General features: G+C 42.6%; 1 protein-coding gene across 2 annotated transcripts in view; it reads right to left on the bottom strand.

Moving 5' to 3' along the window:
- Nucleotides 1-2,735: 2,735 nt before the first annotated feature.
- Nucleotides 2,736-11,614, bottom strand: part of APBB1 (amyloid beta precursor protein binding family B member 1) — a 254,045-nt gene continuing 245,166 nt past the window's right edge. For both annotated transcript variants that reach the window (XM_069203665.1, XM_069203666.1), the window contains 2 exons: nucleotides 8,501-8,677; nucleotides 2,736-8,313 (listed from right to left, as the gene is read on the bottom strand). In XM_069203665.1, the coding sequence (XP_069059766.1) occupies nucleotides 8,146-8,313; nucleotides 8,501-8,677 (345 nt within the window). In that variant the 3' untranslated portion in view covers nucleotides 2,736-8,145. The remainder of the gene's footprint in view (nucleotides 8,314-8,500; nucleotides 8,678-11,614) is intronic.

Here is an 11,614-nt window from a genome sequence, read left to right as displayed (position 1 = left end):
AAAAATGCCCTCCACCCCCTTTCGATTCTCACATCAAGAAAGCAAAGTCTTCTCTCGGTTACCACTCACCACTCCCCAAAGAGCTAATGCCCTGTTTCTAGTCTGCCTTCTACAATGCAGACTTGAACACACATCTCTCTCTCATAACTGTTCCACGTTGCAGCCGACATGACGTAGGAGCTGCATCACAGCATGGGTGAAGATGATCTCCAGCATGGGTTGATGTGTAAAACGGTTGCACCTTTTGAGCGCATTAGTTGATTTTATAAACTGCACAACTGTGATAAGCTGGAGGGTCAGAGGCTGCCTAGTTACCTAAATTCGGAAAAACGCAAATAGCGGATGGGAACCGAGAAGAGTGCTAACAGGACAAACAGCACAGTCAGAACAGCAATCTTGTGTGATGGTGTGCAGGGGTACGCCTCACGAAGGTGTTCCGGATCCAGACTGATGCCTGGGCAACTCAAAGGTAAGGAATCTGCAGCTAGAAGTCTCTATCAAATAAACCCACCCTAGTTGTAACCAGTGAAGCAGACATGAACACATTTAGAAAGCTCTGGATACAGCTGCTTTAGCAAACACAGAGCACCTCCACAACAAGAGGGTGACCAGCTTTTTGAACAAGCAAACATAGGCAGCTACTCAACTAGACTACCCACTTTTCAGCCAGAAAGGGGCAACATTCGATGTGAAAACAAGAAACATTGTGCAAAATCCATCCCAGTATAGTATGATACTAGAGACATGCTGCTGCAGAGGCTTGCATATCTGATTTGGTTGGTCATTTCCTGTCTCAGCCCTTACTACTGTGGCAAGACCAATGCAGTAGTTTCCGTCTAATGACACTAAAATGGGACTATGTTAAAACTAGTAAAGAAGGGACTTAGGTAGTGGAACTTTTAGTGTCAGTAACTGGAGTAGAAGGCACATGCTGTAATGCAGCAGGTAAAGGGGAACTGTTCTATGTGCATAAATGAAGCCTACCGGAAGGAATGCTTTTACCCCAGAATATTCAGATAGAGGAAAACAATACCATCCACTGTGATATGAAATAGATATACTTGAAAAACTACCAGAGGAGTACCTGGGATATTTGGTATGGCTTGAGGAAAAAGATGTTCACAAGTTTTACAGATTTTCTTTTCTTGGGAGAGCAACAGTACCATGAGGTCTGAAGCTGGAGGAAGCAAAGCCTTGCTTCTTAAAACTATTTCCATTACTCTGCCTCATCTTCTTTTTTGTGAGAAGAGGCAGCGAGAACCTTCTTCTGCAGCAGAAACGTGGCCGAAGAAGTGCTGAGCTGACTGTATGTCTTAGGCATGTGGTACTAGGAACACATCCAGGGTCTCCTTGGGAACCATGAAGACTCTTCAGTCGTTGTGGAGGGAGAGGGCACCATGGTGCGATGAATGTGCAGTACCAGAGTGCTTGTCAACCCAAAAAGGTATGGGGTTCACCAATAATGTGGAGCTGCATTCACGAGAGATTATCCGTGGGCTCCTAGACCTCGCTGGGTGTAAACAACGCGTGGTGTGGGTGCTGTGTAGGGTGAGTGAGGGAAGGGGGTATTTCCTTTGCGGACTAGGTAGTCTCACACACTATATAGTGTCATGCTTCATCATTTGACCACCTAGCCTCACCCAGGTAGGACAGTGCCACCTGGGCAGACTCAACCTCACCGTTAAAAGAACGGGAGGGAGTGCGTAAATATATTTTATCTGTAGATAATGGGATCCAGCTAAGCTAAAGGAATATAAAAACACCTAGGCAGTTACCTGTGTGTGAACTACACTTTTAATAGTGGTGTCTGCTGGTGTATTTAAAAACAAGGGCGGGACACCTCGGTGAGAATGAGGACTCACTTGGTCGCCTATCTAAAAATTGGCCGACATGTTTCTGCCCTCTACTATGAGCCATGGAAGGTCTGGGGGAATTCTTCAGGGCCTAGGATTCCTAAACATCATGCAAAGTGCAGATAGATTATCCTCCCCTCATATGCGGGGGGGGCTGGAGGGGGGAGGAGAAATAATTATAACAACTGAGAGGGCCTACCTGTGGCACGGAACTACCTCGCGGAGGCCCTAATATCTAAGGCTACTGGCCTTAGATTCCAGAAGGGGGAGTGTCCCCTAATAGTCACACTTACATCAAAGGAGGCGCTCGCTGTGCGCCTAGACCGACCCCTCGCTGGACCGCTTACCATAGTGCCCCTGGATTTAAACTGCTGTCCACAGTCAAAGAAGACAAGCAGATTTACAGGCATTTTAAAAGGTGAAGCGTGGGAGATTCTTCCACTGAGAAAAATAAAGAGGCCTCTCTTTGTTCTTAGTGTGCTGCTGTCCTGGATACCACATGGAACTCTGGGCCTTTCGGAACGGTGCCTGAAAGGCACATTGAATTTATTTTCTGGAGTTATTAAATCCCTCATGCAATAGATGGCATTAAAGAGTGTGTGATTCAATGTGAATATGCTACAGACATTCTGGAAATCATAAAATCTGAAAATGATAAAAGCATTGGGGGGCAACCAGTGTATGTCCCACTGGAGCCTGATGAATTGATCTTTCTACATAAACACCATGAGCTTATTCGAAATGCCTGTATCACCCTGCTGCTATACCAAGGGCAGTACGATACAAAGACGCAAACTAGACAAAGAGAAACTAGACTGGCATACACACATGGTGCATGTTATCCCATGTACAAACACACAGAGCACAAAACACCATAAGCAGTAATTTTAGGTCCTTTATTACATTATTTTGTTCTGAATTAAGTACAACACATACAATTCTCTATTATAGCAGAGATGTGCAGTTCCTTTAAGATTAAACAAAAGACTTGTTGTTCTTTTCTTCCAGTTTGGCCATTTCCAGTTCACGCCTACTTTAAAGCTAGTAAATAAAAACATAACTGACAGTACCTGCCTGCATAGTTAACGATTAAAACACATGCACTTCCACAAACCTGCGGACAGAGAAACCCAAGAGGGTCTCCAACAGCAGGGCCCCATTCAATGACTATCACACGTTCAACACGGAGGCAGCCAATGCTGGTTCGTGACCCACCGGTCATCCCTACAACCAGCAGGTTTACAGACACGTAGCACAGACTCCGAGAAAGAATCACCAAGATCACGACACGCAAAGAAAGTGAAAGACTGGGTATAAGTGGCAAGTCCACACTGAGTGGAAAGACAATTCCTACAAACGTCTGATCTGAAAATATTTCCAGAGAAAAGACAGGCACAATAATCTTTTAAAATCTTTAAAATTAAAGGAAATTCTGTTAAACTTCCAGTAGAGTATAGTTCCTCGTGAAATTAGCAGGGGAAAGGGGATCCTTTGAGACAGCTGTAAAAGCAGCAAAGATTAGTTTTAAGAAACAAACCCCATTTGCAAAGGCACCATCTGTTGAGGTGGCATCATACGACAGTCCTGCTCTGCAAATCCCCAATGAGTGATCAACTACTAAAAACTTGAAATATATAGAGGTCTGTACAAGACTCAGGACCCCCATGAAGCCTGATGAGCATACAGTGTGAAATATCAACGCCTCAGAAGGATCATTTCTGTTTATCTGACAACCAAACAATTGCATCTTCTCAACAAAGTCCAAGGTCAGAACTTGATGGAATGCATTACTTAAAAAAAATAAAATGCTGAAACACAATGCATTCTAGATGCAGATTCTGCTCTCGTACACCACTGTAAGGGTTTCTTCTTCCTTTTTCAAAACTTAAAGAGTCACAGCTTCTCATCTACAAAGCGCTCAAGGCACCCACCCTGTTGGAAGGGTTCCTGCCAGAGACTGATGCATGGAGGTATCCATGCACAGAATGTTTCTTGCTGGACTGTCCAGCTAACTGTTAACAGATTCCAATACGATATCGTCCGTAATGGGCACTGGTGTTCTATACACAACAAATATAGTTGCTCATGAATTAGTATAACCAGCAGCTACAGAGCTATCATGTTGGATTAGTTGCCAGGAAAGCCATCCAAGTCCTCGTTAACCAAACAAATCTGAAGGTATTACCAGAGAGGCGGCCCTCAATTTTAGTTTTCTATTTAAGTAAGCAGAGGCGTTCGGACGAAAGTGCAAACAAGGAGTATGGTCTCCCTGTCATCATTATATGGTTGTCACCTGGGGTGATCATGTCATCTCTTTCCACGTTTGCCGTTCACCAACATGTTTCGGTCCATGAGTTATTTACCTCGCACGGATCTGACAAGGACACATCCTAGGAGTTATCTGAATTTGAGTTCTCTCCAGCGTACAGGATTATTTTAACCACTGATGGGTGCAATGGAGAAAAGCTAACTTACTGTAATGGCAAATAGGGGATAGGAGTGAGGAAATCTCACAAATGCTTAACGCACCATAGAGCACCGAGGGAGGTGAGTAGGGGAACTAGCATTTTAGAAGTTAGTACACAAGAACGGGGCTTGTAGTGGAAAAATAGAAGTGCAGGCCAGAGAGCCTACCTGCTTCTGAGAACTGTTGGTACTCTCCAATGAAAAGTATTGCACCTCTGCTGAGAGGCGCACGTACTCTCCCTTCTAAAATAAAGGAGTGTAGGTACTCACTACCTGAGAGTGCCAGCTCACTTTAAGCACTGCATAAGAGTCTAACAGTTAGTTTTCATGATTACAAAAGCATCCTACACTAGAAGAGGCAGGTAAAAGCAAATGGGGAAATGGAACAGGAAAAGCAAAGGGATGTTTTTTGGGGGGTTTGGGGAGGAGCTAGATTCCATTGCAAGCCCGCTTCAAAGACTGTTGCTTCCTCTTCAAATACCTAGAAAGCCTAGCACCTCCTCAATGAAGTAGAAGTCAAAATAACTTAAAATAAAAAGAGAGGAGGCACATCCAGCAGCATGCGTGGTCAGATATGACCCACTGCCGCTGCTACAGCAGAGGACCTAATGCAGTCGAGATATACTGTGAGGCTCGTGACTTGGGAGGCGAGAGGATAGAGTCTCTGCAATATTGCTACTTTGGAGAACTTGCCACCACCATGGTATGGCCAATGGTGTTGCCTTGGGATCAAACAACTGGTTTTCATGACCAAGAGCAGGGGGCAAAATATGAATTTGTAATTGTAGTAATCTTTGGTACAAGAAAGAGGCCACTGCCAAAATTATAATCTGCATATGAATTTAGTCGACTAAAGTACAAAAAAATCTCCATGACTCTGCCTGTCTCATCCAAGTTTCACACAAGCACCCATCTGTGTGTAAAATGAGATTGCAGGAGAAGCAGGAGTTGTGTTTGAACAGCTGGCTCAGTTAGTGCTAGCTTGGGGACAAGGACACACGTTAAATAACAACTGAGCAAGAAACCCGTGGGACATGGCTGGACTGTTAGGGGGACAATCAGAGCTGTGCAAGAAATCCTCGTTTTCAAGCTCCACGCTTGATCACCATACATACGACACATACAACTTTATATAAAACAAAAATGAACATTAAAAATAGTCACAGTAGTGCAATGTACATAATATGACAGTGTTAAAAACTTATAATTTACAGCCAAAACAACAAAATATAGGTCTAATTCTTGCAGCTTTGTCACTGAGACAGGAGAAACTGAATTATATCCAAGTAACAAAGCCCTGTCCTGAGGAGGCTACGGCTGCAGACCCTCCTGGAGGCGGGGGCGATCCAACCCAATGAAGACCCCGCTCTTGCTTTAGGCATCACATCAAGCTCACCATAGTTGCTGTGTAGTGCGCTATCCCCTGTAGTGTTCAGAGGGCAAGTGCTCAAGAAACAGTGTGGGCGGAGCAGAAAAGGTCTGTACATCAACTTCAAGATGCAGTCTCTTCCAAAGGAGTTAACTGGGTGAACAAGGATAACATACTGACTGACTCCACACTAGTGTCTTCTCCTTGGTGTCGTTTAGGCTTCTAAGCAGTTTACAAAAGTAGAACACAAAGTCTTTCATTCATTTGCTCATTATGCTCGGGTACCAACTTGGTAACTGATGTCTTGTGTTCAGATATGATATGACTAACATTTTCCGCTGTCATCAGTCTCCCTTGCACTGCTCTGCGAGTGTCATGCAAGCTCATTAGAGCAGGAGATCGTGACAGTGCCTGGAAGTGGCCTGTTAGTGTATAAGTTATGTAGTGTTACTGTGGGGGAGCCTAACCCAAATACAGAATTAGGGTCCGCACTGCAGTTATTGCACTGCTTCATTAGTGTTCAAAATAACAGAGTCTATTGAAATAGTGCAGGGCAACTTGGGAAGGAACCGGCTTGTCCAAGGGCACGTCCTCTCTGCTGTAAATAAATATGTACTTTACATGATCTCATTTGCACATGCTACGTGGTCTTCCGTATTTCCGTGATGTGATCTATAGGCGGAGAAGCTAACGGGGCTGTGGACTACATAAAGGAACGAGTGAGGTCTTTTCACTTACACTGTCAAACCCTTCTCCAATTGAAAAATGGCAGTGTTTTTGCAGATTGAATGCTGGGGTGTCCTACGACCCCCAAGAGGGACAGCTGCAAGTGTGGTGCTATACGCTTAGGCCGAATCAGACCTCTCGAAGGAAAGCGGTACTGCATGTACTCAAGTACACACAAAAAAATCAGCTAAGGAGCCACTGTCATATCCCCCTTCTCTCCTGTTCTGCCCACCTCCTGTATCCCCATTTCTTTGGATTTAAACTGTACCAGCAGCACCCAAATGCCCATCAGCAGCAAAAAATAAATGCCTAGGTCACTTTTGCTTACTTCATTCCTGTAAAGGGGATGGACTAATGACCTACATCAGGAGAGAATTTCCTATCTCTTGGGCATGGCACAGGACAGCCCAGGCTAAAGTCCACCAACACAGACTCCAACAAGAGTACAAACCTGGAGAAAGTCCTGCTTGTTTGAGTCTAATTCGCACACACTAATCAAGGAGGTTTATAAAAAAGAAGGGAAACAGGATGGCTGCAAGGGGGCTCGCAGCACAGTGCACAGAGCTAGAAAAAGGCTGTTCATCAGAAGAAAAAAAAAAAATCAAATAGCACGGGCTACAGAGAGGCCAACAAAATGTAAGGCAGGACTCAACTGACCTACTGTGGACTATGTGAAGGAGGCAAAAACAAGGAAATAATTTATGAGTGCAGCTTTTGAGACATCACCAATAAGGTAAGAGGCCATTATATAGAGACACATGCAGTGCAGAGAGGTCCCCATTTAGAGGGCTTCTAGTTCACTCCAAGGCCTTTGAATATTTGTGAAATCTGGGAATCCTATAGGGCCCGCAACACATTTTCCAGGGATATTCAGTTTTAACAGTTGGCCACCAGAGAAAATGGAATTAAGTAATCACTCCTGCAGATGTGATCCATGAATAGTTGGTGTGAGTGACTTTGTTGAGTTATCAATTTTCTATACAAATGCAAAAATAAGAAGTGTATTTTCTAATAGGATAGATTTTCACCCTAGTCCTCCAAATCTCACTTCCCTAATTAGACCTTGTGATTTATATTACTTTAATAATTTATTTTCCATCCATCACCCATTCATGGTGCAGGAATGCAGGGGAGAGGCTTCTGAAACACTTCAACACTTTGAGCATTATTCTAAACTCCAAAGTGGGATTATGTACCCAATATGGAAAAGCGAAAAACTGTCTCGAACAAGGCTAAACAGCAAGTACTCTCAGGATCAAGCCTCATATGTAGGTGGAATCTAACTAGATGGGAAGGTGCTGGGCAAGCCTTCGGGGCAGCAGCTGGACGGTAGCAGGATCTCTGTGTTACTGGGTCTACTACCCACCATTACACCTTATTCTCTGCTCTAACATGCCTGTTCATAGAGTTCAAACAGAAGACGCCTAACAGTACCGATGCTTCCATCACACGCAAAGATACACTATAAAGACAGAATCTCAAGCAGCGCGTAGTCTGTGAAGAAATGGGTCCTGGAGATTTTTGCTGCTGGTTAAATAAAGGGGGGTTGCCAATGGGAGACATGGGTGGGGGGTGTGAAGGAAGACAAGGGTTCAGGTGGAAGAGAAGAAACTATGAGGGCTGTCTCCACCTAGGTCTGAGACAGCGGAGAAAAGTCATTGGTGTAAAAGAAGTCACAATGTATTTCTCTTATCAGCAGTTCTCTCTGCCACATCGGGAGCAGGGGATAGTTCACGGTGTTTGTGCTCCAAGGCGTTTTGGTTTGAAGGTTCCGAGGAGAGACTGGACTCCCTTTCTGACAGTGGATCCCACTCTCCTAGCAACAGAATCTGCCGGCGGTGTCGGGAGGCAAGATATGGATCCCTGGGAACGTCCATCCAAGCATTTCTGGTACCGCAGCTGTGGGGGGGAGGAGGAACAGGGAGAACAGAACAAATCACCAACTTAGAAGCATCAAGAAAATTCACACTTTCACTAAGCATTGCCACTTTATTTTTCAGCATATACCAACTTGTTCTTTGAGTAGTGACAACTGTTTGAGATGGAGTCCAAGGAGATACCCACTAGGGGAAGAACGGCCACTCACCATACAGGCGGCCTGCACGGCTTCGGAGAGGTTGGCAGCATTTGGCTCACACCAGAACATGTGGCAGCAGAAGTTTCCCGGTCCATTGGCCATGATGAAAGCGAAGGTATGCACATCCCGACCAACGCCCATAAAGGACAAGAAGCGCACACGACACTCTGAAAGAATGTCTTCCGTCTAGGGATTGGTAAAAAGAGAAGGACGGAAACAAAGAGAGAAAGGGTACATTAAAAAATAGAATCACAAGTGTTTTATAGAATAAAAAGCAGACACAAGTAGTAAGTAGGATAAAGGGGTGTAAAAGTAAAAACTAAAGTGAGAGTGTAGAAAGGAAATGTAAACAAATATTAAGGAGGGAAAGGAAGGAATGAAAGAGTAAAAAACAAAAGTGCAAGGTTGACAGACCATTGATATGGAAACTACAGCAGAGGAGAACAAACTGGAAAACAAGTAAAGAGAATAGGTGAAAGTTGAAGTACAGAGAAGAGGAAAGAGTGGCATGAAGGTGGTTAATAAAGGAAGGAGAAGATAACAGAATATACATATCAAACAAAAAAAAACAACAAAAAAAAGTACTAAGACAGAATTCCAAATGCTAAATCTGCAACCAAAGAATTTTATACAATTCTCAATGAATTTCAAAAACCTAAATGCATAGAAGGAAGCCATCCCACTACTCAAGAATTCTCAAACTGGCAACTCATTACACAGCCAAGGCAGACACATTGGACTCCTATTTAAAACAGAAGAAAACCATCAGCACCAACCCCTTTCCTAAAATCCCCTCCAAGAATAAACCAACCCAGCCTCTGCACTCCTTCAAGCAAATATCACAAGGTGAATTTATGGATTTGGTCAAAGCAAGCAGGCCTTCCGGTTGACCTTCTGACCCTTGTCCACCACACGTCTTCAAGAACGTTCTTTTATCTACTTCTGCTGCCACACCAGTAAAAAGAACCATCAATATCTCTTTAACTACAGGAACTTTTCCTGAAGACCTGAAAAAAGCATACCTACGTCTGTAATAAAAAAAATAAAAAAAACTAGACCTGCAGGACCCCAACAACTACAGGCCAATCACAAATGAACCTTTCCTGGGCAAACTGAGAAAAAGCAGCGTTTGCCCAGATGTCATAATTAATTGAAAACAATACCATATTCTCAGACTACCAAACTGTATTTCGCCCAGGAAGAGGCACTGAATCGGCGCTCATAGCAATCTCAGATGATCTTAAAAGAGCAGCTGACCGTAATGGAGTTGCTGCACTACTTATCTTGGACCTCTCGGCTGCCTTTGATGATGTTGACCATGACACCCTAAATCAAAGACTCCACAAAGCAGACATAGAATGGACTGCTATCTACTGGATTACATACTGCCCTCAAAAGAGAACTAATATTATCTATTCCCCCTCCTCATTCAAACCATACCTCATAAAAGCAAGAGTCCTCCAAGGATCAATCATCTCACCTTTGCTTTTCAACATCTACATAATGTCATAACCAGAATTGATCAATGATTTTCAACTCAGATGGTACAACTATGCAGATGACACACAAATACTACTTAAATTGGAATTCCCCAAAGACACTGAAAAGTCACAAATCTTCAGTTGCCTCAGAGCCGTTGATCAGTGGATGACTTGGAGCCATCTCAAACTAAATGCTTCCAAAAAGGAAATACTCACATGTGGCGACTGGGAAAATGATGACCCACTGTGCGCCTGGCCTGACGATCTCAGACCACCTCCTCAACTATCCAAGGAAGTTAAAAACCTTGGAATTACCATGGACTCCAAGTTAAGAATGAATGCCCAAGTGGACAAATTAGCACAATCAAGCTTTCTCACCTTGAAGACTGAGACTCATCTTCCCCCATCTCAGATTTCCACTTAAGGTGCAGGCTACTATCTCTCTTGTACTATCGAAACTGGATTATGCAATAGCCTCTACAATGGATCATCTCAATCTCTTATGAAAAAAACTGCAATGTATTCATAACTCCACTGCCAGGCTACTATTACATGTAAAAACACAAGCCCACATCCCCCTGCCTTGAGAGCACTACACTGGTTACTCATTGCCAGAAGCTCCACCTTCAAGCTGCTTTGAATCACCCACAAATCTATACATAGAACAGGACCGCTCTTTATCAGAAACAAAATAATCAAATACATACAACAAATAAACCTCCCCTCAAGCTTGGCTCCCCTCCTTAGAACACCGCCATACAAGAAAAAGACTATAGGTGGTACATCCTTCTCTGTTCAAGCAGCCAAACTATGGAATTCATTACCCCCAAATATAAGAAGACTATCAAGAATTGGCTCTTTCCTTCATAACTATCATATCCAAACAGCAAAGGCCTGCATATGCCTGTGTTGATAAATATTTATAATCTGATTGTGTATATATTCTAGATATGTATAGCTCTTTAGGAAATCTGTATCGTTACTATGGCATACTAATAAATTATACACATACTCTAAGTCTGTTTAACAAATTTATATATACTCACGGTTAAATTTATGTGTGTGTATACATATGTGTGTGTGTGTATACATATATAGGTGTATATTATTCTATGCTTGACATGTTCATAGGTCACTGCATATAACTCAGACAAGTTATATTAGATACTTATGACTCCCTGCTTTCGTTTTTATATCACACTGATCAAATGTTTTATCATAAGCATTTCACTATTCACAAATTGAGGAAAGATAAATAAATGTTATACAAGTACACTTATTAACTTCAAATATTACAAATCTTGAAAGTCTGTTTCTACAATACTACTTTTCTTCTCATAATATTATACCCATTATATTCCTTGCACATATATTCCCTTAATATGTGGTAATATATCTATTATTCTAGTCCTACTGTACTAAACAATTAAATGCCAATAAATAATAACATTTCAAATGATAAAGTTAAAAATATATATTAAAAAAATATATAAATAAAATATATATATATACATTTACTCTTGTAAGATCTGCTGTGTCTCCCCATCACTCTATGTCTCTATCAATCTATTCTCCATCCCCACTCTGACTCATCCCAAACCCATTCTATTACTTTTATCTCCAAAATAACCCTGCCTAAGCT

Source organism: Pleurodeles waltl, chromosome 8 (assembly GCF_031143425.1).
Source record: "Pleurodeles waltl isolate 20211129_DDA chromosome 8, aPleWal1.hap1.20221129, whole genome shotgun sequence".
Classification (NCBI taxonomy): domain Eukaryota; kingdom Metazoa; phylum Chordata; class Amphibia; order Caudata; family Salamandridae; genus Pleurodeles; species Pleurodeles waltl.
Note: the sequence above shows the minus strand (reverse complement) of the source record. Positions and strands in the feature narration are given on the sequence as shown.